We start from the raw sequence: 27,998 nt of genomic DNA, 5'->3' as shown, positions 1-27,998 counted from the left end.
ATGAAATGAGTTTGACATCCTTGTTCTAAGGGCTCCCAGAGGCCTTAGAAGGCATTCTGAAAGCTGGGGGGCAGCCCTCAGAAAGCAAAGGTCAGGGGAGCACAGCTCACCTCCAGAGGGTCCATTTGAGTCCAAACCTGTTGTTTTGGGGACTTACGGATACTGAAATCCGTGAATCCCGAATCCATGGATACAGCAGGCCCACCTGTATTTACATTAGTACCCAAGGGTATGCATCTTAGTGTTCACCTCTGACCCTTTCCCCTGTTGTGTCTTTTGGACACTGCAAGTTGCTTTTTTAAAAAGGTGCCTAAATTTTCAGGAGGTGGGGGAACAAATAAGACATGTATCTATAAAGATAAATCATGTAGGGATGGAGTTATTTGAAGTAGGCCAAAGGTGCAGAAGGTGACTAGGTGAGGACAGTGACTAAGAACTTGGGGACTGGAGACATTTCTCTGTAACCAGAGACTATAACTGCATTTATTCTACTGATTGCAAAAAAAATTATTTCAACCCTGCAGATGTACTTTATTTTCAGTGTAAGTGGGTAACTTAATTTATATAATACCTCTGATTAACTTGCATCTCCAGTTGCTGGATTTTGTCAAGAAGTTCTTTTTCAACAGCTTCCCTCTGCAACTCAAATTCTTTAAGGGCATTTCGCACTGCATCTTCTTTTTCACAGTTGAGCTTCTGGACTAGCAGGTTCCTGTCCTGCTCATGATTAGTAACTAGTAGCTCTTTTTCCTCTTCAAGCTTAATGATAGTGGCTTCATATTTTTTCTGCTGTTCACACAAAGCCAGATTCTCTTCTTTTTGCTTTTCCAAGACACTCATTTCCAGTTCTAGCTTACCTTGCAATTCTGTGATTTGTTCTTCCAACCTTTTTTCTGCTTCTAGGGCTTTTTGATGCAAAGAAGTTACTTTGCTCAACTCAGTTCTAAGAAAGTTTGCTTCCTCCTCATGCCTGTCAATTAATTCTGAAATGCACTGATCTTTCTCCATGGTCATTAAAGTTCTTAGCTCTGCTAAACCCAACTGATACTCATCATTGTTCGCTTGTATTCTATGGTTCAAGTTTTCAATTTCTTTTCTTAGGGTTTCAGTTTCTTTGTCAATAAGGGCTTTTAGATTATCCTGCTGCTGAGTTTTGCTTTCTTCTAAGAGTAGTTTCATTTTGTCTGTTTCTGCTTCTTTCAGTGAAAGCTCAAACTCCAACTTACATCTCAAGTCAGACAGTTCAGAGACTTTGACCTTTAATTCCTTGATCTGTTGTTCTCTTTCTTGGACATCTGCAGCATGAAATACCTGCATTTGTTCAAGTCGGTACTGATTTTCTTTTTTAAATTTCTCTAAACAATCATTTTGCTTGGCCAAGAGTTCTTCAAATTCTTGTGTATGTTTGACATGTAGATTGGATTCTAATTCCTTTAGGTGATCTTGCTCCAAACCCTGAAGTTCTGCCCTCAGACGCTGCATTTTTTCGTCATTTTCAATATGAAGCTTTTTCAAATTTTCTAACACCCTTTCACGTGCCTCCCTCAAATCATTAATTACACAACTCTGATTCTTCATTTGGGATTCCAATTCAAGCAGCTTATGATCTTTTTCAATTTGTAAAGACAAAACAGCTTCCTTTTCGTTCTTTACCTCTGCAAATTCACTGTCTTTCTTGAGTAAAACATCTTCAAGACCTTTTAAGTCAGACTTTAGTTTTGTAATCTTTTTTTTGTTCTCTTTGCTATCTTCAGCTAACGTATTCATTCTACTTTCGTATTCAGTTTTTACAGATTGCAGTTCTTTCTGATGCTTATCTTTTAGTGTTTTTTCGAGAGACAGTTTTACTTTATCTATAATATTCCTTATTTCTATAGAAGTACATTTTAAAGAACTGGAAAAGTCACATTGTTCTTTTTCTACATACGTTCTAAAGTGACAGAGATCTTCTTTGATGTTTCTTAAATTTAACCGAGATTCCTGGGCAACAACTCTACATTTCTCCATATAAATATTTATAGGAGAGTTTTCTAGAGCTTCCTCTTTTGCACACATATTTGTGTCTTGCATCCGCCTACTGTCTATTGCATTGATAACTGAGGAATACAGAGACTCCACCATCATTTCTGGACTTTGGGGATCGCTTATCACATTTGGAGAGGATGGATTTTCTTCTATAATAAACTCATTCACTGCTGACATAAAGTCAGATTCTGGACTTTCTGCCAGTGAGTCCAAGTCTAACGATTCTTGTTTCAGAGCTTGCTCTATGCTTGGATGGGCAATTGTTTCAAAATCAAACGTATGAGCATCAATACTGTCTGGAGATAATTCTTCTAATGGACCAGGGGGACACACAGGAGGGTACAAAGGACCTTGAAGACTAAGTGGTGGTGGAGTTCTAGGAGAGGTAGTGATTGTTCCTGTTGTACTTTCCATCCTTGGTGTAGTGGCAGATTGTGGTGAGGCTTGGCTGTTGGAAGCCTGAAAGTATAACACACAGGGTTAATATACTTTCCTCAGTAACTACCTGTACATACTAGTTCAAAAACATAGTGACCTCAAGCGCAGAGAGTATCATGAGAACTTTCCTTACCCTCTCACAGTATCCATACCTAAAATCTCAGGGTAGCTTCAAAACAGTCTCCTATGTAGCAAAAGGGCCTGGTGTCCGAAGGAAACTGGAAATGCCAGCATACAGAGACCCCTGACCATGATTAAAGCCTAAGCCCTGATTTTAAGACATGCAACATCAAATTTTTAGCATGGCACGACGGATACCCATACTATACAACACATCACAAACCATGTTAAATTCAGAGTCATGGCGGGTATACCAGCACATATATTTAGAATCAGTGTTATATAGGATCAAACTAACCCCTGGGGGCTGGGGATAAGAATAGGCTCTCAGTTTGGCTGTGCTTGTCGTAAGAGGCGACTAAACAGCCACCGGGTAGATGGGACTCGTCAGCCTGGGAAGGCAGCTCATCTGAGAGAAGGAAAACTCTGATCCCAAACCTCCACTGCCTTGTGGCTACATCCAGTTATGGAAACGCGTGTGGCCTCTGGAAACGCGTGTGGCCTCTGGGAACCAAGTGCCTCTGGGAACTAAGTGCCAGGTAAGGCACAAGAGTTTAGCATCTGGGCGAGGAGAAGGCAAGGAGACCTCTGAGTTTTGGAGAAGGAGAGGAGGAGGAGCAGGAGCAGGAGCAGGAGGTAAGTGTACTCATTCTAACGCTTTGTCTTTCTAACTCCCTGTCTTCTAACCTTAACCTTACCTTTAAAGCAACCTTAAATCAAAATTGAAAGTTAGCACCTAAGGGAGGTACATAGGGCTACTCTGAGCAGGAGCAGAGTCCTACTCGTGAGTAAGAGCAGCGTCCTACTCGTGAGTAAGTGCCCAAGGGTCAGGCATTTAAATCAAAGTTGAAAGTTAGCTGCACCTAAGGTAGCACTTAATCGAAGGAAGGGAGGAGGATAAAGTGAAAAGCAGGTTTTCTACTTGTTTAAATTAAACCTATACTTAACCCAGGTTAAACCTAATCTAAGTTGGAACATAACCTAAACAGGTCAGTAAATTGGGACACAGGATCTAGAGAGCAATAAATAATTAAACAAACCCAAATAAAAACTAGCTTGAGGTTACAAAAACAGTCCAGCCTAAGAGAACAGAACTAGGAGGGAAAGGACCTAGGAAGGGCCAATTCCCAACCCAGTAGAGCCCCATTAGGCTAATCCAAGCAGTCCATTCAGGAGCCTGCAGAGTAGGTCACGCCCATCAGCAGCCATTTGCCTTCCTGAGCTTTTGTAAACTCACCTGGGAAGGCCAGCCCCCTTTCAATCAGGAAGGAAGGAGGGGGGAGGAGCCAGCCAGGAGTATAAAGCTAGGCAGGCCATCGCGTGAGGCTCTCTGCAGACGCGTGTGGCCTCTGGGAACTAAGTGCCAGGTAAGGCACAAGAGTTTAGCATCTGGGCGAGTTCAGCAGCAGGGCGAGGAGGCCAGGGCCCCATACACTGCCCTTCCTCTTCCCTTGAGAAGAGGGCTGCTATCCAGTGTAAGGTTTCTAAAAGGACCCCTAAATAAAACAACAACAACAACAAAAAAGCTATGCAGTCAGACAGCCAGCAGCAGGGTGGGGGCTATCCAGTGTTTTGCATCCAGTGCCACATGTATGACTATATGCCTCTGGGGCATAAGTCATGGGTGTGTCCTCGGTGCAAGGAGCTCCAGGCTCTCAGGGAACGCGTCCGCTCCCTTGAAGCCTTGGTGGCCGACCTGGAGAAGCGCAGGCAGCCAGAGGAGGACCGTGGGGAGACTTCCGGGGACGATCAGGCTTCGTCCCAACCTCAGGCGTGCAGCTCCTCGGCTGCCCGGGTGGGAAGTCTCGGGACTGGAGGACGTCATCCTGGAGAGGAGGGAAACAATCCCCTAGGGGGGATCCCTTCTCCAGGGGATGGGCCCGTATCCGAGCGCACTCGGGATACTCCTCGGCGGGAGGGGGGTCGGGGGCTTCTTGTAGTGGGGGATTCGATTATTAGAAACATAGAGAGGGGGGTTTGCGACGGATGTGAGGACCGCATGGTGACTTGCCTGCCTGGTGCGAAGGTTGCGGACATCACTTCTCGTCTAGACAGGCTGGTAGACAGTGCTGGGGGAGAGGTAGCGGCTGTGGTGCATGTCGGCACCAACGACGTGGGCAAGTGTAGCTGGGAGGTCCTGGAGGCCAAATTTAGGCTTTTAGGCAGGAAGCTGAAAGCCAGGACCTCAAATGTAGCGTTCTCTGAAGTGCTACCTGTTCCACGCGCAGGGCCAGCTAGGCAGGCAGAGATCAGGGGTCTCAATGCGTGGATGAGACGGTGGTGTAGGGAGGAGGGGTTTAGATTCGTTAGGCACTGGGGAACGTTTTGGGACAAGCGGGGCCTGTACAAGAGGGACGGGCTCCATTTGAACCAGAATGGAACCAGACTGCTGGCGCATAACATTAAAAAGGTGGCAGAGCAGCTTTTAAACTGATCCCTGGGGGAAGGCCGACAGGAGCCGAGGGGCATCCGGTTCGGGACTCCTCATCCCTATGGGATGAGGATGGGGAGGTTAGAGAACAACAAGACAAAGGCAGGGTAGGAGAAGAAATTGGGAAAGGTAGGGAGATGGGATGTGATAGACAGTTTGGCACACTGAGAGGATGCAGGGACAAAGGAGCGAATAAGCAGCCCATCCTGGGGCATTCCGTGTATAAATGCTTTTATGCGAATGCCCGAAGTCTACGAGCAAAGGTGGGAGAACTGGAATGTCTGGTGACAAGGGAAAATATTGACATAGTGGGCATAACGGAAACCTGGTGGAATGCGGAGAATCAGTGGGATACCGCAATCCCGGGCTATAAACTCTACAGGAGGGACAGGCAGGGGCGTGTTGGAGGTGGGGTGGCCCTTTATGTTAAGAAAGGGATAGAATCCAGCAAAGTAGAGATTGAAGGTGGGTCCGACTCCACCGTAGAATCTCTGTGGGTTAAATTACCAGGCTTGAGCAGCGATGTAATACTGGGGGTGTGCTATCGTCCTCCAGACCAGAAATCTGATGGGGACCTTGAAATGAGGAAACAGATCAGGGAGGTGACAAGGAAGGACAGGGTTGTAATCATGGGGGACTTCAATTATCCTCATATTGACTGGGTCAATTTGTGTTCTGGTCACGATAAGGAAACCGGATTTCTTGACGTGCTAAATGACTGTGGCTTAGATCAGCTAGTCACGGAGCCCACCAGAGGACAGGTGACTCTGGATTTAATTTTGTGCGGTACGCAGGACCTGGTTAGAGATGTAAACGTTACTGAGCCATTGGGGAACAGTGATCATGCTGCGATCCGTTTTGACCTGCACGTTGGGGGAAGAATACCAGGCAAATCTCTAACAAAAACCCTTGACTTCCGACGGGCGGACTTCCCTCAAATGAGGAGGCTGGTTAGAAGGAGGTTGAAAGGGAGGGTAAAAAGAGTCCAATCTCTCCAGAGTGCATGGAGGCTGCTTAAAACAACAGTAATAGAGGCCCAGCAGAGGTGTATACCGCAAAGAAAGAAGGGTTCCACTAAATCCAGGAGGGTGCCCGCATGGCTAACCAGCCAAGTTAGAGAGGCTGTGAAGGGCAAGGAAGCTTCCTTCCGTAAATGGAAGTCTTGCCCTAATGAAGAGAATAAAAAGGAACATAAACTGTGGCAAAAGAAATGTAAGAAGGTGATAGGGGAGGCCAAGCGAGACTATGAGGAACGCATGGCCAGCAACATTAAGGGGAATAATAAAAGCTTCTTCAAATATGTTAGAAGCAGGAAACCCGCCAGAGAAGCGGTTGGCCCTCTGGATGGTGAGGGAGGGAAAGGGGAGATAAAAGGAGACTTAGAGATGGCAGAGAAATTAAATGAGTTCTTTGCATCTGTCTTCACGGCAGAAGACCTCGGGCAGATACCGCTGCCCAAACGGCCCCTCCTAACCGAGGAGTTAAGTCAGATAGAGGTTAAAAGAGAAGATGTTTCAGACCTCATTGATAAATTAAAGATCAATAAGTCACCTTGCCCTGATGGCATACACCCAAGGGTTATTAAGGAATTGAAGAATGAAGTTGCAGATCTCTTGACTAAGGTATGCAACTTGTCCCTCAAAACGGCCACGGTGCCAGAAGATTGGAGGATAGCAAATGTCACGCCTATTTTTAAAAAGGGAAAGAGGGGGGACCCAGGAAACTATAGGCCGGTCAGCCTAACATCTATACCGGGTAAGATGGTGGAATGCCTCATCAAAGATAGGATCTCAAAACACATAGACGAACAGGCCTTGCTGAGGGAGAGTCAGCATGGCTTCTGTAAGGGTAAGTCTTGCCTCACGAACCTTATAGAATTCTTTGAAAAGGTCAACAGGCATGTGGATGCGGGAGAACCCGTGGACATTATATATCTGGACTTTCAGAAGGCGTTTGACACGGTCCCTCACCAAAGGCTACTGAAAAAACTCCACAGTCAGGGAATTAGAGGACAGGTCCTCTCCTGGATTGAGAACTGGTTGGAGGCCAGGAGGCAGAGAGTGGGTGTCAATGGGCAATTTTCACAATGGAGAGAGGTGAAAAGCGGTGTGCCCCAAGGATCTGTCCTGGGACCGGTGCTTTTCAACCTCTTCATAAATGACCTGGAGACAGGGTTGAGCAGTGAAGTGGCTAAGTTTGCAGATGACACCAAACTTTTCCGAGTGGTAAAGACCAGAAGTGATTGTGAGGAGCTCCAGAAGGATCTCTCCAGACTGGCAGAATGGGCAGCAAAATGGCAGATGCGCTTCAATGTCAGTAAGTGTAAAGTCATGCACATTGGGGCAAAAAATCAAAACTTTAGATATAGGCTGATGGGTTCTGAGCTGTCTGTGACAGATCAGGAGAGAGACCTTGGGGTGGTGGTGGACAGGTCGATGAAAGTGTCGACCCAATGTGCGGCAGCAGTGAAGAAGGCCAATTCTATGCTTGGGATCATTAGGAAGGGTATTGAGAACAAAACGGTTAGTATTATAATGCCGTTGTACAAATCTATGGTAAGGCCACACCTGGAGTATTGTGTCCAGTTCTGGTCGCCGCATCTCAAAAAAGACATAGTGGAAATGGAAAAGGTGCAAAAGAGAGCGACTAAGATGATTACGGGGCTGGGGCACCTTCCTTATGAGGAAAGGCTACGGCGTTTGGGCCTCTTCAGCCTAGAAAAGAGACGCTTGAGGGGGGACATGATTGAGACATACAAAATTATGCAGGGGATGGACAGAGTGGATAGGGAGATGCTCTTTACACTCTCACATAATACCAGAACCAGGGGACATCCACTAAAATTGATTGTTGGGCGGGTTAGGACAGACAAAAGAAAATATTTCTTTACTCAGCGCGTGGTCGGTCTGTGGAACTCCTTGCCACAGGATGTGGTGCTGGCGTCTAGCCTAGACGCCTTTAAAAGGGGATTGGACGAGTTTCTGGAGGAAAAATCCATTATGGGGTACAAGCCATGATGTGTATGCGCAACCTCCTGATTTTAGGAATGGGTTAAGTCAGAATGCCAGATGTAGGGGAGAGCACCAGGATGAGGTCTCTTGTTATCTGGTGTGCTCCCTATGGCATTTGGTGGGCCGCTGTGAGATACAGGAAGCTGGACTAGATGGGCCTATGGCCTGATCCAGTGGGGCTGTTCTTATGTTCTTATGTTCTTATGAAAAGGCTTCAGGAGTCAACCTCGAGGCAAAATCCAGAGCCGGAGTCCCTGAGGCAGTTCATGGCTGAACACAGTCACGTTCTGGCAACTCCTGCGATGCCGCTGGAACCAACCGTATTGGCCTCTGCCTTTCCATTGGACCATATCAGCGACGTGGATTTGCTGCATGGGTAACAGCCTATCCTCCATACCTACTTTACCCAGGCTTCGCGCACTGGAGAGGACACTGTTCCAGAACCACCATTCAGAGCGTGACACCATAGTCTTCTGAGACTGAAGGATGCCAACAGGATCAAACTACATGTTACGTTAAACTGCATGCTTTTAAATTTATTTTTAGTTAAATAAGAGCTTGGAAGGAGGGGAGTGATAAGGATTGTGATATATACGAAAAGGATTTTAATCCTTTCATACTGCACTGGGTTCCTGACAAACATCATGCCCCCAAAGCTGCCATTAGTCCTTGGAAGGAACCTTCCACAGATGACAATGAAAACAACTCTCCTGGGGCTAAGACCAGCTTCACAGTAGGGACATGGTTTCTGTTGATACTACAATGCAGCAGAAAAGAGCTGATACCTCCTTCCCACATGCTAGAGGTTGATCCTGATTGCCCTCTCCTTGGTCTCCTCCCCCCTCCACCACTCCAAGGCTAGTACGTACTTTAAACACAACCTCACAGAGCAAAACTGTGTATTTAACGTAACATATAATTGACCCTTAAACTGCAGACCTATGCATAGTTACACATGTGTCAGTTATAACTGAAATCCTATACTGGACCACAGTCCCAAAGTTAAAAATATATATAGTAGGAAATAACTGAGGTATGATCAAATGTTTGCCAGTTAATACCTATAGGAAATGTCCAGTCTCCTTCTGAGAGACAGAAACATGAAGAGCCCTACAAAGATACAATTAGTAAAGCAAAATATTTTTGAAAAGCAAGCTTTTCCCTGGAGTCAAGTCTTTCCATATGTGGCTTCTCTCAGAAGAAGCTATAAAAATAATCAAAGGCCTCCTGATAAGGTGACAAGCACATGGATTCACAACAGATGCGTTAAAAAATATATAAGAAACACTTATGGCTGATATTGGTAAACTTCAGATGTTTTGGAATGAAGTCAGAATAAGTATACCTTCAAAAAAGTCACCATCACAAGTGTCCAAAATTTAAAGTTCAGCAAACTACCTTAAGAAAGAAAAACCAAGTTGGGGTTCTCCAAGGTAAGTGTTCCAACAAGCCCAATGCTTGCGCTCACTTTACAAATAAAAACTATTTCTTTTTAGGATCCATTATTTGGAGACATGTCTATTGATGAGATTTAAATAATTCTATCCATCTTGTTTCTTAATAAAAAAAATTTAGAGTACAGTTGGTTAAGATATAAAAAAACAGAGGTGGTTAACAATAGGTGGTTTGACACCAAGGCATAAAGTAGAGACAATGGACAATTATACCCTGGCCAGACATGAAATGTATTTTTTTTTTTTGAAGTAATGGATATCATTAGTGACCAATATGCAGTTTTACCTGAAGCGGTCAATTCCCAGTTACTTATTATAGAAGACGTACCAGAAGTCATGATCTGGATACAGAAATGGGATTGTATCCAAATCCAAGATGCCATCTCTTGCTCACATGAGAGGGAAGGTTTGTAATTTTTGCTGACTCCCCACTTACCTCTGTAGGTTCCCACATCCCTAAAAATCTACATTAAAATAAAAAATGCATTAAAAAGTCACTTCTGGTTTCTCTGTGAAACCGGAAGTCGAGTTATTTTAATAGCAGAGTTCAATCTGAGTTTGGCAGAGGCTGGAAATGGAGAAGCTCCTCTGGAGGTGAGGAGAGCAGAGTTCCCTTTGTCTCCAGAGGAGGCGTGCGCTGGGGGAGCCTGGTCCCAATCTGCAGATAACTGAATTCGCGGATATGGGGGCCCCCTGTATTATGTTGCAATGAATGGCAGTCCTGAAGATTTCCTATCATGATAAATACAGGTTTTTGCTATTTGAACATTCACTCAAATGAAAGCCTCACCAAAAGCAACTAATTTTAATTCATCTATACATTGCAATACCTTAGGGCAGGGGTGCCCAAACCCCGGCCCGGGGGCCACTTGCGGCCCTTGAGGTCTCTCAATGCGGCCCTCAGGGAGTCCCCTGTCTCCAATGAGCTTCTGGCCCTCCGGAGATTTGCTGAAGCCCACACTGGCCCAACGCAACTTCTCTCAGCATGAGGGCGACTGTTTGACCTCTTGTGTGAGCTGTGGGATAAGAGCTCCCTCCACTGCTTGCTCTTTCACATCTGTGATGCAGCAGCAGCAGCAAAGGAAAGGCCAGCCTTGCTTTGTGCAAGGTCTTTTATAGGCATTGAGCTATTGCAAGACCTTCATTCATTCATATAAGTTAATCTTTAATATATTCATTTATGTAAACTTATGTAAATTTATTTAAATTTTAAATGTAAATTAATTCTTTTTTCCCCCCGGCCCCCGACACAGTGTCAGAGAGCTGATGTGCCCTCCTGTCAAAAACTTTGGACACCCCTGCCTTAGGGGATCACAACACACTCACAGCAGCACCACAAAATGTTCCTAATTATCCCTCCTACCTGTTCCCCCACTGTGGATTTCATGAAATCTCATGAGATTTGGGTGCCACCATCTTGGATCTCATGGGATTTTGTGAAATCCCAGCTGAGTCGGGAAGAAGAAGTTGTGAGGGCATCGTGACCCAGATTAAGTATGGGAACCACTGCTGTAGTTTAAAGTCTTAAGGGAGTATGCACACTGAAGTAAAAATTGATAATATTTCTAAACAGCACTTCAAACTTGCTCTGTAAGCTTGGATTGTTCCCATCAGCATTATATTTTTGCCATGGTAAAGTTAGTTTGGTTTTATCTAATTTGTATCATGTGGCAAGTCTTTCATTTGAATGGACCCACATTTCCTTTTTTTGCTTAAAGAGCCCACAGGGGAAGGGGAAAAAACCTGCATTCCAATCCTTAGGGCACAGTGATCTCACTCCTTCCTCCTTGTGGACTCTAACAAAAAAAGAAATGTGGGGCACTGGGAATGATTCTAGCTTACAGAACAAAGCTAATGGGTGGGTGGATGGTTGCTTTTACACAGTTCAGATTTTACATAAACATGTAATCAATTCAAAATGTGAGGCTTACGCAAGTCAGAAAGTACCTATAATGCTACATCCAATATTATTCCTATTCTTTTTTGCTGCTCTCAGAATTGTGGTCTGTGTCTAAATCAAACAAATATTTCCTTTGGGGAAATGAGGAACCCAAACCAAAAAAGCATGCTTCTCAAACCAAAATGTATAAGGACAAAACCTATATTCATCTCTCTCTCTCTCTCTGCGCATTAGGTTAATTTTACAAATAAATTTACTTTCAAGTAATTCTGCTGCATATTGGCATAAAATATTTCATCTTTTTACATTGGCAACATGCATATTCTGAAAATACCTTTTGTTCATTCAGCAGATCTGTAATTGTCTGTGACATTTCATCATCCAAACTTTGTGCTGCTTTGACCAGGTTATGTAGAGCAAGTACATGCTGGTGGAGAGGTTCGAAATCACAAAGCATGGGAACCCTTTAAATATAATTTAACATGACATATTATTATAAAATATAAAGCAGAGATTATATTTAAACAGTTGTAATGTCTAACACACACATATGCTCAACATGCATATTAGAAGCATAGAATGCAAACAAAATGTTGCAGAGCAAAGGAAAGTTCTGCACACTAAAAACAGCACACACTTCAGCAGAAGCTAGATTGACAGAAAAACCCGATGGATCTGGCCAAAGGACTAAGTCCAGCAATCTCACAGTGGCCCACCAGCTGCCTCTGTGAAGCCCCCATGCAGGAAAAAGAGGCACATTTCTCCCCTTGCTCTTTAGCAGTTGGTTTTTTTTCCTGAATACAGGTTGAGTCTCTGCATCCACTAGGGTTTGTAAAGAACCCACATGGATGCTAAAAAATCACTTTAAAGAAAATCAGTTTTAAAAAACAATGTCCCTTTGCTCAGTGATTTAAAAACAGCCTTGCTGACCTTTGTAATGCAAGACAGAGACATCAGGCAATCATTCTCTCTCCAGATGCTTAGAAAGACTTCACTCTGACCCCTCCCTTCACCCAGAGCATGGAGGTGATGGGTCACTTGCCTCGGAGTGGAGCTATTCTAAGCATGGAGAAAGAATGATTGATGGATTGAAAAAATGACTTTACCCTTTAATTTAAAGGATGCTTCTCATCCTGTAGAGATAAAACTGGGAGGGGGGTGAAAAATCCATGCATAATAAGGTTATACCTGTAGTCTGATGTTATCTGCAAACTTGACTACCTCATTGTTTATCCTAACTCCATATCAACAAGTTCAAAAGCAATGGTCCCAATGCGGATCCTTGAGGGACCCCACTTCTTACTTCCCTGCATTGTTAAAACTGCCCACTTAGTCCTACTCTCTGCTTTCTGTACTTTAACCAATTACTATTCCATCACAGGAAATATTTAAGAAAGCCTCTTTCATTTTATTAGGAGTTGTAAATAATCTGGAATGCATTAATAATTTTGTCTTACCTGAGTAAAGGTTGGACTTCTGAAGGACAAAAGGACTGTAGAAACTGAAGGTCAGATACTGAGATATCTGGAAGTTCGCCATCAAACCTGCGAGGTTTTCGAGTCTGTATGAGAACAAAATTGCACATTTTATACATATGGATAAATATGTAAATGAATGAATACCTGAAGTCCATAAACAGTTGGCCGCAAAATGCTAACATTATAGCATTAATTATCTAACTTGATATCTTACTTTAACATTTTATTTCAGATATTTCCATTTTTTAAAAATATGCACAGAATATTTTATCTTATTTGTGATCCAGAAAATAGAACTTATCATGATTCTGGTTATAAAACTTCATAATGAAATTACTGCTTTGCCTACTGTAGGCAAAGTAATAGTTTATAAAATGAGCAATACTCAGTTTTGAATAAGGACTTTTGAATAGTGGAAATGGTATTTTTAATCTACACTATTTAAAGCATTATAAATTATAGCACCAGAAGGTAGCAATGAACACACCACACTAACAAGATGGTCTATTCGTGATCTATTTTTGACTATTAAGTTATACTGGACAACATGCTTCTGAAATGAAAATAGCTAACTTGTATTAATGTTAATGTTCTGAACACGAAAATGACAATGAAATCTGTCAATTGGCTCTAGTTTAGCAGAAACTAAAGGCATTGGGTACATAGGCGGCAGGAAAGAAGTGGACATTTCCCATGGAAATGGATACCACCATTCTAGGAAATTACTGGTCTCATTTGTGAGCAGGATGTTTAAGAAAGTAGTGATGTCCCAAATCCAGTGTTTCCTGGATGAAATTGATTCTCTGGATCACTTTTGATCTAACTTCCACTAGAGATTTGGGTCTGAAACAGTTTTTGTTGCCCTAACCTAGGAGGAGATTTACACTGCGATTAGACACAAGGAATGTATCTCTGCTGGACTTCTCAGTGAGATATAATTGATGATGGTGTCCTCCTGGATTGCCCTTCCATGACAGGCCTAGAGGGCACTGCTTTGCAACGGATCTCATTATTTCTGGCAAGTAGGTTTCAGAAGGTGGTACTCCTATGTGTGATGTATTCTGGGGTGAGACTAGGAGAAGCAAGGAACTCCGCACAACCCAGAAGTGGGTCTTTAAGTCCTAAAAACAGCTGTAGAGCTTCAAACAGATCGGTTTGGTCACACAAAGGTAGGAAACCCAATTTTGGCACACTTTTCTTGAGTTTAAAGGGTTTTAAAAATCAGATCCCAGTATCTGCAGATTCCAGTAACCGCAGGGGGTTCCGAAACAAAACCCCCACGGATATTGAAGTCCCACCTTTATACTAACTACCTCCAAATGCTTTGGAAAGAACCAAATGTCTTCAATTAAAATAATGAATATAAATAAAGACTCACACAAAAGGATGGAGGCCAGGCATCAAGTCCCCTGAACAAACGATTTCTTAGAAAAGATTTCCCTGTGCAAAGAAACAGTACTTATTTTATCTTTTATATATAAAACACATAAGAACAAGTGTAATAGGACCACATAAAACCATAAGAACAAGTGCATATTTTAAACAAAGTGCTGAAAAGAAATATTTGTATATGAAAAATACAGTTCACGTCTTGAATTGTTGTTGCAAAACCATCTGTTCATACATTTGCAGACAAAGTTCATGTTGTTTGAATTTTTTCCTTAAAGTTTCATCTTTTAGTATGACAAAGAAAAATGTTTCATAAAACAATACAATCAAAATGATAATTCCTCCATAGAAATAGTACTCACCTTAGAAAGTTTTTGAAACAAGTGAAGTTAAGAACAGATTATGTTACAATTTCTGTACCATTTTTAATTCAAAACCCCAACATTAAACCAATATCAGTATTTATAAGCTTACTTAATTTGAATGTACATTCAAAGGTGTAACCCTGCTTACACATTAAGGACACCATCCAGAATCTACCTTAAAAACATACTTATGTGACAGTTGTTACCCAAATGGTTGTTATCTATGTGCAGCCCCTCACTATGTGGATATTTTCAAACCAGTACTGTGGGGCAAGAAGGAAATGTCTGATCAGTGGGATAAAGTATACATTATAGGTCTAGTCCCTGGCACAAATGTTCATGAATGAAGTTGGAGGGGGGGGTTTAGCGGAAAAAGGAGAGAAGAATATTGGATTTGTATATCAAGAAGGAGAAACAAAGATGAATGCTCCCTCACCTTGCCTGTTTTGGCTTCACTATGCAGGCATTTTTCTGCAATCCCAGTTCACATCTGCATGGGAACCAGACTGGGAAAAATATGCCTGGGGCAAGGGATCATATAAAGGGAAGGGTTCCCCCACACATGCCCCCTCATTTTCATGTGTGGCTGGAGCAGATACATGGAGCAGAACAACAACTGCAACTATCACAAGTAATTTGGCCTTAATGGTGATGCACTGAACAAATGATTCACCATGAAGAGTCACCCCACATCACAAACATCTGCATAGAGGCTGTTTTAAACTAACTCTTATCAGAAGTCTGTACAAACAGCACCAAGAATAAGAACATAGTTTACGAAGAAGAAAAAAACTGAAATACTTACTAAATAATTTCCCAAACGATTCCCTTTTCGCCTTTTCAGCATCATAAAGATATTTTCCATCTTTTATTAATGCACCAGCCCACTACAAGAAAAAATATGTGTAAATAAATACTATATAAACATATAGGTACACATAGATCATGTCATAATGTCATAATCTAAAACAATGGCTCCCAACTCGGGGGTCATGACCCTGGGTTTCTCCCAGGGGATCACAGAGGCCCAATTTAATAACACAGATGTGTTTGTGCAACATTTTTTTAAAGTGTTGCATTTTTGCAACATCTTCATGGAACCTTCAAACAGAAAAAAAATGTTTTGAAAAAAATTCAACGTGTTTCCACATGTCTGAAAACAACTGTTGTATCGAGTAACCTATGGTAATTTACATACATTTTTTTTTACAGGTATTGTCCTGGGTGCTAAGTATTAATTACTTTGGAAATCATACAAGAAAATTCAGCTCATCCCAGAAAATCTCAATACACACACACACACACACACACACCCTGGTTTTACTGATCAAAATTTCAAGTCTTTCCATATACTGATTCATCCATGAGTATAACGTGATTTATTTAAAAAGTGTGATTTATTAAAACAATTACATCACTTCCACTCTTATGGGGGCCCTGACAGGTTGTTGTACTTAAAACATGGGTCCCAACACTAAAGAAGTTGGGAACCATTGATCTAGAACAGGGGTGCCCAAACCCCGGCCCTGGGTCCACTTGCGGCCCTCTCAATGCGGCCCTCAGGGAGCCCCCAGTCTCCAATGAGCCTCTGGCCCTCCAGAGGCTGGAGACCACACTGGCCCGAAGCAACTGCTCTCAGTGTGAGGGAGACTGTTTGACCTCTCACATGAGCTGTGGGCTCCCCCCCCGCTTGTTGTTTCATCTTTAATAGATTCATTTATGTAAACTTATGTAAATTTATTCAAATTTTAAATGTAAATTCTTTTTTCCCCCGGCCCCCGACACAACATCAGAGAGATGGTGGCCCTCTTGCCAAAAACTCTGGACACCCCTGATCGAGAAGTTCAACATCCAAATCATGTAGTCAAGTTGCTTACCTCCCTGTAGTGTTTTACAAACATTTTTCTCCTCACAACTTCAACAACAGCCAAACAGTACATCTGAGGGACATTACTAAGTTTCTCTACAATTTTCACTCTTTCTAGCAGCTCTGTTATGAGACGAAGCAAAGCTTGCAGTTTCTCTCCATCCTGGTCTGCATGAAGCATCACAAAGCAGCACCACCTAGGGAGCAGAAAATTTCACTGTAGCATAGTGGACTGATATTAGCCAGAAAAATCCTTTCAGTGTTCCAGTTTGAACTTCTCTTTCTGAAGTGCATATGGATCTGTTTATTTAATTAATAAAAACAGCCATTCATGGTCGCTAATCAATTACGTTCAATAGGTTGTAACCCAATCTTGCTAAATTTTAAAAGAAGAAAATTAATTTCCCTTTTAAGAACAAAATGTTTTACTGGATGCACCACATTGCGCATTTACACACAATAATAGAAAACTACATTCATTTGGAAACTATAATAGACAGGGAAATAAAAATGATAGCCAACATTTAAATGTAAAATATATTGCTCTCACTTTTCTACAGTTGTAAATATCTGAATTAAGACTTTGTGGTATGCCTTAGCGGTTACATTCTTCTCTCCAGATTGTTCAAGCTTATTGAACAATTTTAAACAAGATATACAACAAGTAAATGACAAACACAATGAGAAAAAGTGGTGCTGCAGCAGCATCACTTACTTAAGCCGGACTTGTAGGTTATTTGCAAGTTCTTGTTTGGCAGTAGTACATTTCTGTTTTATATCTAAAAGTTTCCTGTGGTTAGTTAACATAATCATCAATTGATTTGCATGACTCAAGCACAAATCAGGTAACACTGAAGGATCTTTCAAGTTCTCTGCTCTCTTCTGATTAGCCAGAAATCCCTAAAAGAAAATGGAAGTTTTAAAATCACTGATATGTTAATTGGAAATGAACCAAAACATGTTTTCCTATTCTTAAAGCATTGGTCACAATACAAATCTCAGTTCAAAACTTGATTTTCTTGACAGCAGAGATCTGCCCAATTCTAAACAAGAGAACTGATATTAATTACTTGTGTTCTCAAATATAAGATTAGATAAGTCAAGGGGTTCTTAACCCTTTTATGATTACAGACCCCAAATGGATTCCCTAATGTGTCCCCATTATGAGACTCGAAATAATTATCACCAACAGTTCTATTCAGTACCAGTATGCCTTCAAAAGATGTCAATAGCTTGGTTTTACTTTACATATGGATAGCTAGGAACAAAACAACTCAATCCATATTGATAATGGTGATAATTAATAATCGCACAACATTTTTTTCAAATTGTTCAGAGACTGAGTCCTATGCCTCCTTCATCATTTGAATTTCACACCCCCAAGGGGTTACCCTCAGTTAAGAATATATATATTCTTATATATATATAAGCTATATATATATAGCTAAGAAATTATGCAGATCCTCAACCTTGATGGAATTTGTGCACATGACAGGAACTGAACTGAATTCCATAGACTGAAGAAATGCATCAATTCTTGGCCTTATGGCTAAGATCAATTGCAGACTAGATACACACAAATATGCACGATATGCAAGACAGGTTCTCAAATGTCCTGTAGCTGCTACACCATCAAAAAAAGGAAAACAATGCTTTTCAGATCATCTAGTGCTCCAATGCAGAACAATCAAGTGTTCTATCAAATCACAATTTATTTACCAGGCTAAATAAAAGCCTGATGTGCTAAACGTACCCACATGTCTGAGATATTACAATCAACACTTGCCAGACTAGGTGTATATTGTTCTGTCATATAAAATTCCTTTACATTCTCTGCAAAAAAATAGATTTTGCATGATTTCTTGCTATTTTAGTAATTTTTTCTGTGCTACTATATGATTATTGTAAATTGTGTGTATGAATTGCAGCTTTGTTTCCATTACTGGCTTCATTAAACTGCTTTGAACATTCATTCTTTTTAGGAAGATGCACATATTGATTTGGATCCCAAATTTCAGTGGAACACTGCTTCACCCTTGAGAGCTTGTTCTGAGAACAGGAAAGTTGTGCTCACATAGGAAGCCCTTATTCATTCCAACAAAGCAGCAGGGCTCTGCCAAAACTAACAAACCAACCTATAATAAACAAGACTTAATCCAACAATTTTGCAGATCCTACTAAATAATAGTAATCTATTTAGTTTGGGTTGCAACCCAAGTTATTTTTCCACTTGTACGTGAGGTGGCTTGTGCACATGAAACTGACAATGTAAGATTCTTTCATACAGAAATCCTGGCCTTACTTTGCACTTGTGCAACAATGTTATGCAACATGTCACAAATGAAACTGTCAGTACCTTGTTACTGCACAATTTTTTCCCCCACATGCATTTGCACAATGACTTGGGGAACAGCCAAAAATACTTCCTTATTTCCAAATACACTTTCTAAGATGCAACATTTTATTTTTAAGCAAGAGCTTCCAGATTAGTTAACAAAAAATGGAGATACATAAAATACACATGCCAGTAAAAGCAGCAGTACATGCATGAAAACAGCAAGAATAAAATCAATTATCCATTAAAAGCATGAAAGGATAAAACTAGCATTTTGCCTTTATGTATCAAGAAAGTAAAAGTAGGTGAAGAATATCTCTGAAGAGAACATTCCACAATCTGAGCCACCACCAAAATACAGCGCCTAAAACTTTACCCATCCACACCAGAAAGGTAGTTACCACATGGAACAACATTTGAAACCATTTTACATTTGTGGCCTGAAACTGAAAATTCACTTGTACATTTTTCAGTGCACATCAACTGTACGCATCTTAACAGTTTTCCATCGGATTTACTAGTTTAGTAAAAATATGCTTGTTATATACTGCCATCTACTGATCATACCAATCATAAGATCAAACACATATTATAAATAAAAAACATAACATACTGCACACATGTTAATGATATTTCTTTGGAATTATGCACACAGACACTTTTTCAACTTCTATAGGGAAAATTAAAAATAAGACTGAAAATATTTTTAAAAATTAAAATGGAATTGTTCATTGAAATATATTATCTCTCATTTTAAGCTTCTTTCTCTATTTCAGCCATTAATTAAACTCAGATTCAAGTGCAATATTGCATTTGACTAAAAATTAACAGCTTGAAATTATATTCCAAAATTACTTTGGTCAGGATCCAAAGTACAGTATAATTAGCTCTCCATGTCAAAGGTAAAGGCTGCATTTGTAAGAAAACAGCCCCCACATGGCAAACAGTTTCCAATCCAACCTGGAGAGTAGGGACTACCATAAGAGTATGACTAAAATAGTCATTCAGATACCAGTCACCATATTTTTCTATTAGAGTGTTCTTGAACCCCATTGGCGTTGCAAAACCGCAGTTGTGGGGTCGTGGCAACATACAGGAATGAAAAAGGTTGAAGACCACTGGTGTATCCCTTCAGGTACCAGGAGATTATGTCCCAGTCCTGCACAGGTTCTCCACAATAATGCTAAAATAGCTTTCACTAATGCCAGGCTGCATGTTATCTTTTTTTCTGCTCTCTCCAATAAGAATATTTGTTACAGTAAATAGTGCCAGGAGGGCATTACTGGGGTGGAGAGTGGGTGGCAATGAGGTGGGGTGGGCGGATAGTGTCTTGGGACAGGGGCAGAATCTACAGTGGGGTCACCAGTCATTGGTTTGTATTTTTTTTTTTGGGTCATGGCACGAAAACGGTTGAAGACTACAGTTCTATTACAAGTGGTGTCTCTGTATCTGTGGGGGATCCGTTTGCGGACACACACACACACCCTCGCAGATACTAAAAAAACTGTGGATAATGAAATCAGCTGTTTTCTGACCCACTGGAGCTCTGAACACAAATGTTTACATCCAGTGTCGTTTTCTGAGGCCCATGGAGGCTGTGCTCAGCCTTAGAATGACCTCTGGAGATCCTAGAAGGGTACTTCTGGTTTACAGCTGAAAACTGGACACAAGAACATAAGAACAGCCCCGCTGGATCAGGCCATAGGCCCATCTAGTCCAGCTTCCTGTATCTCACAGTGGTCCACTAGGATCTCTGGAGCCCATTCTGAGGGCTGCAGAGTCCACACTTGGCCTCCATGGACCTCAGAAGAGCCTCCAGAGGTGACCGAACACAGCTTCTGTCACCTTCGGAGACTTCAGGCTGGGCCAAATCTGGCTCAATGCAGGTCAAGGGAACCTGTGTTGAACCACATCTGCAGATAGGTAGGTTCAACCTGTACAGGCAGTGGGACTGAATGACTGCTTCATTTGGGGCAGCATTGGTGGTCTGGGCATTGCCCCGACAATGGCTATTGCAAACATACTATAAGGCATGTCACAATGGCTGGAAGTGGAGTAGTGCTGGTGGAGAGGTGCCCAGAAGGACCATGTGGTGATAAGTATCCCATAAAGTAGCCATAAGGCATTATGGAGCAGGGGGGGAGGCAGGGAAAAGGCAAGGCAAAACTGGAATGCAAGAGGCCAGCCTGGGTGGTTCAGGCCCAGGAGACAGTTGAAGGAACATAAGCTGTTAAATTTCTATTTAATTTCTGTTTAACAAGTGTTAAAATTCTCTGTTGTAGAGATGTTTAAACTGCTTACTGTCAGCAGAACTTGACCAGCCCTGTCTCAAGGCAACTCAGAGTGCACCACTTTTTAATATGGACAGATTCCTAACTAAAGGCATTTGTCTTACAATTTAAGTCAAGCAGCTCTTGAACCGGTTTTAGTGGCACATTGTGTTCACACATTTAATCATTGTTTTTCAAGACCATTTTCTGTTCTGTGCAACATATATTGATCTGCAATATACATGAAATATACAGAAACATGTTCTGCAAGACTTCTGCCTTCTAATCTTGATTTATTTTCAACCTTCTTGATTTAAAATTCAGTGTATTAGGTTCTTAAAACTTTAAAAACTCTCTTAGTACAGGCTTACAAGATTCAAGTAGAATTAACTGCTGTTAGTGTAGGTTTAGTTTGCCATCAACTGTACAGTTGTGTTCAACAAGACTTGCTCCCTAGTAAAGCATGTTTAGGATTGCAGTCTTAGAACAGATTCATATAAACAGTTTTCACTGTGTTATATTTTGCATTTATTGTAAGGACATATGTATGGTCCCCATTACTTTATTTGCATTCTTTCTTATGGGAGAAAATTTCCCTGTATTCCTTGTTTCTCTGCAAGTTCAAGCTTTTCATTCCTTAACCCAAATTATAATGGGGACCTCCCTGTACTGTCCAGTCCATATTGTTATAGTGGTATAGTCTAATTATCGCCTCCCATAGGTTCAGTTGAACTATTGTACTAGCAACTGTTATGTAGCTGAAGAATCCATGTTCTGCATCAGAGGTTTGCAAACATCTTCAGATGCATGTTTAACAAAATACATAAATCCAGAAAAGATACAACACAATTACTGACCTGAGTAGATCTAACCAGGAACGTGCCCTATCTTGATTTTAATCTTGTTATTAAGCTTGACTAAACTGACCTAGCTTGATTTTAATTTAGTCAAGCTTAATATCAAGATACTCCAAAAACCATTTCAAAGCAGTCTAGAGAAACAGTGGATAATCTCCTGATCAGATGTATAAAAAATGAAACTGTCATGTTACCTGAGCAAGTTCTTTTTGTTCATTTACCAGTCTGCTACAGCTAGCTATCATCTGATCCAATGCATAAAGCCTGTCCTCAAGTCCCTTAATGGCCTTCATGTTCTGATTATCTAATTTGGCAATAGTTTGTCGACAGTCTGCCAGAAAGGGCTGAATAATCCTTGGATCAAGCTGAAAAGAAAACACACACACACACACACACAAAATATCAGCATGAATAAATTATTTTCATATGAAAATGACCAGAAATTGAAAAATAAATCTCCATATATAACTTTACAAAATCAATTGAATTTTCATCTCAACATTCAGCTAGGATACAGAGGCCTATGCACAGGTCCATGTGTGCGGGGGGGGGGGCAAAAGAAAAAGAACCAATTTTTCTTTCTTGCTGCCATCACTCGGAACATTAAAATGAGACTTCAGAGAGTCTCCCAACACTCAGGCAAGGCTTGGATGTGAGTATAATAGGGCAGCAAGTGCAAAGATGCTTGTACTGAATGCTGGTTATCCCTCCCCTGAATCTGGCCTTTATTTAAAGAGAATATCCCCGAGTATAACTTGCGCCTAGTTAACTTACTAAATATATGAGAGTTGTTCAAGAAAGACTTACTTTCAGAGTGTGATAGTCAATATTCAAGAATAAATATTCCTGTGACATTTGACGTTTCATCAAATACCAAAGATTATCTTTACTATACACCTAACTCGGAATAATCGACATGAAAATCTTAATGTCTCCTGAGTCAGATTCTACACTTTGTCATGCAGCTATAACCAAGCACAAGACTGCCTCTTGGACTGAAAGACTTCTATACAACTGTTTCTATGTTTAGTTAAACCACTGGTGCGTTTAAGTATTCTACATGCTTACTAGAAATGGTTTTCTAGTACTGTGTATGCTTTCCATTCTAAGCTCTGCTAGCAAAAATCATTTTACAGGGTGATGCTGGGGGCCAAATATGGGACCTTCTGCATACATAGTTTATGCTGTATTCCTGAGCTATGCAGTTTCTTCCTTGTTTCCTGTGCTGGAGTCTGGTCTCACCCGTGCCTGATGGGATTTTAGCATAAGAGGAAGCTAGGGTAGGAAGTGGGATCACCCATTTAACCTATTTGAACATTCTAAGGTCTGGGGAAACAGCTTAAGTCTGAAAGGAAGATCAGATTCAAACCCCCAGGTAAGAACACAGGAGAAATATTTTACAAAAAATATCAAGACAGAACACCACAGTTCAAAATATTGGAACAGAAGGATCATGAAATTTTTAGAAGTATTAACTTACCCTACTCATTGAATCAAAACATTTTCTAACCAAGGATTCAACATCATTAGGTCTATCTTGAACATTTATCCAATCTAAAAGGGAAACATTGAAAGAAGGCAGATCACTCTCTTTAAGCTCCACTGAAGTTTCGCTGTTCTGGGCTGATGAATTTTGACCGGTTTCCCTATTTTCATTTATTTTTTCGGAAGCTGTGCCATCTGAAGTTGAGTGTTCTACTGATTTGCAAAATGATGCTAACAGTGATTGGTTATTCACTTTAAGCATGTCCGGAGAAAGAACCACTTCAGATGACTTTTCATTCTCAGTGTCTTCACTTTCTGTCCCTCCCTGTTCAGCAGAAGAATCTAGTCGTTCTAAACATTCCCTATAACTATGTCTTGTTAGGCACTCCAGCAGCGGGATCTTGGCCATTATAGAGACAGCAGCCCCTAAGCTTGGAACAAGAGAAAAAAAATAAACCAAAAATTTATAAGTATAAAGAAAAACTACAGTAGCATACATAATAATAAATTATCTTAGACATCCTTGGGTACCCATATATTTCCATATTATATACACATATTACACTACAGTGTTTTTTTAAACTTAACCTAACAATTTTACATACAAAACTGAAACACTGTTTATCAAATAATTTGATCATTTGTAATGTGAATTTACAGAACTGACTAAAAATGAGATAATCCAAATCCTAAGTAATATTTGAACAAGTACACAGGATGTAAATTCTGTCTCTGCAGTAGTTGCCCAATGCACAGCTAAAACAAGAGGCAGCTATAAAACAATTTGGTTTTTTTCAGTTGCAGAGTTCATAGGGTGAATTAGAAATAAATTTTTCTTTTAATTAGTCATCACATGTCACAGACCAGGTTTAACTCTCAAAGCAGTGCTCAGATTATTTGGAGGCAAAGGTGGGATACAAATAAATATATAAACAAACAAATTAACGTGCTGTGCTCAACAGCTTGCTCAAAAGAAGCTTTGAAATGTTCTACTTTGCTTTAAATGACAAGCAGCCCAATCCAGTGTGAACATTAGTTCCCTGACCCCATTTGAACTTCAGAGCACTGATGGGTTTGCTTGGATCTGCACTAGCTACTGAGCAGGCACAGAACCGAGGAGACCATGTCAGGCTCTGTGGCCCGAGAGGACGACAGGATTTGGCAACAGTCTCTGCCGTAATCCCTGCCCCTCTCCTGGGCCCGATCTGCCCTCTGGCCCTCCCACCTTACACCCAGTTTAGCCCCCTTCCCAAAAAGCTTTCTGCCGCCTGGCAGGAACACTAACTAGGATCCTGCTGGTGCAAGCTCCAGTGCCAACGGGCGTGGGCCTTGCTGCTACTGGCAGGCTGCCTTATGGCACTTTTGCAGCACCCAGCTCAGGCGCAGCAAGTACAGTGCTGGAGACCATAGGATTGGGCACTAATTTTATACATTATATACATAAATATATTAAGGCACTCACAAAAGGAATAGCATAAATAGCGCATAATGTAAAGATTTGCTAAAAATGCAACCAACAATCACTTGAATGGAAAAAACATATTTTTAAAAGGTATTTAGTTTTAAATGGGAAAACATAGGAAAGACGACTTATACCACTTAGGGCACAATCCTAACCAGGTCTACTCAGAAGTAAGTCCTATTTTGTTCAATTGGGCTTACTCTCAGGAAAGTGTGGTTAGGATTGCAGCCTTAACTGCAGAATTAAATCTGAGTACAGGTGGGCCTCCATATCCATGGATCCGTTATCTGCGGTTTCAATTACCTGCAGATCCCCCTCCCTGCACATTCATTAACATTCTTTAAAGGCTTACTTAAGTGTTTCTTGCTTTATACAGGGTGCTATACGTATTCAAGCTTATAGTGCAAAGAGAGCAGGCTGCCGGCGGCCTGAATGCCTGACAAAACTAGACTTAACCAGTGGTGTCACTAGGGGGTACAGTCTGCACCGGATGACACGCACGGGGGGTGATGCGCACTGAGGGGGGTGACATGCTAAAATCACAGTGCTTAGGAGTAACCCCATCATATTATATACCGTTGGATGCAGAATTTCGAGTGGAATGCAATGCAATAAACCAGAGTGAAATTTCTCTTTTCTATCAAAAGTTATGGTCAAAAAACTGGAGAACAAAAAATGCATTGATCCCTATGGAAAGTGAGCCGTATCGTGCGTTTACTTGCGAGTAGGCGAACCTGCCTTAGTCCGTCAGAAAGGGCAGGCTGAGAGGAATCCAATGACACCAGAATGGTCCTGATTCAATGAATGCAGCCTCCAAAAACAGCTGAGAAGCAAGTCCCTCCCCTCCAAGCAGATGAATGTATTGAGCCCTATGGAAAGCGAAACTAAGCCTCACGGTCGAATTTACTCGCAAGTAATGGCAAACATACCTTGGCTGGTGTGGAAGATTAGGTGAAGGAGAGTGCAAGGCTACCAGAATGGTCCTGATCCTATGAACCTGGAGCTAAACAAGTGCTCCAGAAGGCAACCTCCTCCCCCCCACTAAAAAGGATCAAAACAGAGGCCTCAGCTGATAAGGTGAACCTTTTTGAAACTTGCAAAGCCAGGTGGATCCTGACAGTGATCTGGTTTAAACAGAAGTTCTTAAATTGAATTGGGCACTGGGTAGGGCTGAAAACCTTACTGGTTTCGGAGGGAGGGGTGTTACTGCAGGCAGGCTACAGAGGAAATTCACTTGGTGGAACAGGGCTGGCTTCTGCTTATTTAATTACTTGTTTTACTTTAATTATTTATACTTATTTTAAATTGCCTGATGTCACTTCCACCATGACATCACTTTTGGTGGATCTTGCACAGATTGTCATTCTGAAAAGTGGGTCCCAGTGCTAAAAGTTTGAGAACTGCTGCAATAAGGTGTTAGTAAGTTGACACAGGAGTGTGTGTGACACCACTAGTGACCAAAATTACTAAAATCACCATTTGGAGGAATAATACCAGCATGTTATAGATCAGTCAATGCGTAATTTCATGCAGAATGTGTTATCTCTTTGTTCTATCAAAAAGTACAGCCAAAAAACCAGTGGGGGTGGAGTGATGGTACATCACCACGTCCACCTCCTTGGGTGTTGCCCCGCCCACTGCATGGGAGGTGACTTGCTGGCATCTCGCACCAGGTGACACGAACCCTAGTGACACCACTGGACCTAACTCTAAACAGGAAACAGCCTGCTCTCTTTGTGTTATAAGCTTGAATGCTTATAGCTCCCTGTTTAAAGCAAGAAACACGTACATATGCCTTTAAAGAATGTTAATGGGTGTGTGGACGAAGCGTGCGTGGGGCCCGCTATTAATACAGGCATTCCCTTTATCTACAGTTTCCATAACCAAGGGAGGTCCTGGAATAGATTCCCTGGAGATACGGGGGCACACCTGTAATGCAACTGGCATCATTTATCATTGGCATCATTTATTACTGTTCTTTATTATTTTAACTAGAACAAAAAGCCTACAAAACCCAACTGTCGTTGGGTTTAATAAAATTTACTATAACATATGAAGACATAACACCTTAGTTTTGAGTGAAGCAACTATGTAGAGGTAGCATCTTTCTGAGGAGTTTAATGGCAAACCTACTGTGTAAGTTTCAGCTTAATATCATCTATGGACTGCAGGTAACTTGAATATGCATTTTCAAACTTGTAAAGCAGCTTTTGGTAAGAATATGTGCAATCTTCCAAATTTGCCATTATGGCAGCCCAGCCTTGGTGCTGAAGATGCTCATCATGGACCAGACCTTCACAGAAGGAACAAAGTTTCTTGGCAATCTCATACATTTCCTGTACAAAAACAACACTGTAAATTACATATATGCATGAGTTATCCCTCCAGGCATCCACATTTACACTGCAACATTGATGCAAAAGGCCTAATTTTCCAAGAGATTCAATCGGGAAGTCTGAACTCATTTAATATTTACTGATGGGAAAATGTGATTTTTAGGAGACTTTGTACAACAAGTACACAATGAAGAACATACAAAAAAAATTGAATGAAGATAAACAATTTATTGAGGGACATTATTTTAGAAAGTCCAGGAGAGAAAGCATGTGAAATATAAACCACTTCAAAGATTCCTTGAATTTGATAATCTGTGTTCAAATGTAATAAAAGTTATTCAAGACAGATACAAAATAGACAAGACATTCATAGTGTTATGCATGCATGTTGATCTTTTTAAAGTGTGTGTGTTTGCAGAGAATGATCTATTTGTGATCTCTAGTGCTTTAAGTCCTTCCAACCTTCCTGTGGACGTCTTACTATGTAAGAAAATATTAGAAATGTTTGCTCATACCAGCAATTCTAGGACCTATCTAGTTGCAAATAAATTCTGCTTCACATAGAACTCAAAAGAATCCTTTGTTTAAAAACAATTTATAGCCAATGAACATTTTTTTTAAAGCAGTGAAGAGGAGAAAACCTCTGATAAGCACAGTGCCAGAAGACTACATGCTTGCACACTACAAGCTCCACTACATTTATTAAGCTTTCGAAGATACTTGCCCCACTGTAAAAATCTTAGATGAACAATGTCCCTTTAGAAAACATTTCTAC

The 27,998-nt window shown here is 41.1% G+C and overlaps 1 protein-coding gene across 2 annotated transcripts in view; it reads right to left on the bottom strand.

Annotated features, from left to right (window-relative positions):
* Positions 1-27,998, bottom strand: part of RB1CC1 (RB1 inducible coiled-coil 1) — a 68,144-nt gene that overhangs the window by 18,100 nt on the left and 22,046 nt on the right. For both annotated transcript variants that reach the window (XM_066623788.1, XM_066623789.1), the window contains exons 6-15: positions 27,021-27,223; positions 23,421-23,856; positions 22,135-22,305; positions 17,194-17,378; positions 16,489-16,675; positions 15,417-15,498; positions 14,236-14,297; positions 12,837-12,940; positions 11,714-11,843; positions 572-2,484 (exon numbers count right to left, since the gene is read on the bottom strand). In XM_066623788.1, coding sequence (XP_066479885.1) covers positions 572-2,484; positions 11,714-11,843; positions 12,837-12,940; positions 14,236-14,297; positions 15,417-15,498; positions 16,489-16,675; positions 17,194-17,378; positions 22,135-22,305; positions 23,421-23,856; positions 27,021-27,223 — 3,473 coding nt within the window. The remainder of the gene's footprint in view (positions 1-571; positions 2,485-11,713; positions 11,844-12,836; positions 12,941-14,235; positions 14,298-15,416; positions 15,499-16,488; positions 16,676-17,193; positions 17,379-22,134; positions 22,306-23,420; positions 23,857-27,020; positions 27,224-27,998) is intronic.

The sequence above is a fragment of the Tiliqua scincoides genome, chromosome 4, assembly GCF_035046505.1.
Source record: "Tiliqua scincoides isolate rTilSci1 chromosome 4, rTilSci1.hap2, whole genome shotgun sequence".
Classification (NCBI taxonomy): Eukaryota; Metazoa; Chordata; class Lepidosauria; order Squamata; family Scincidae; genus Tiliqua; species Tiliqua scincoides.
Note: the sequence above shows the minus strand (reverse complement) of the source record. Positions and strands in the feature narration are given on the sequence as shown.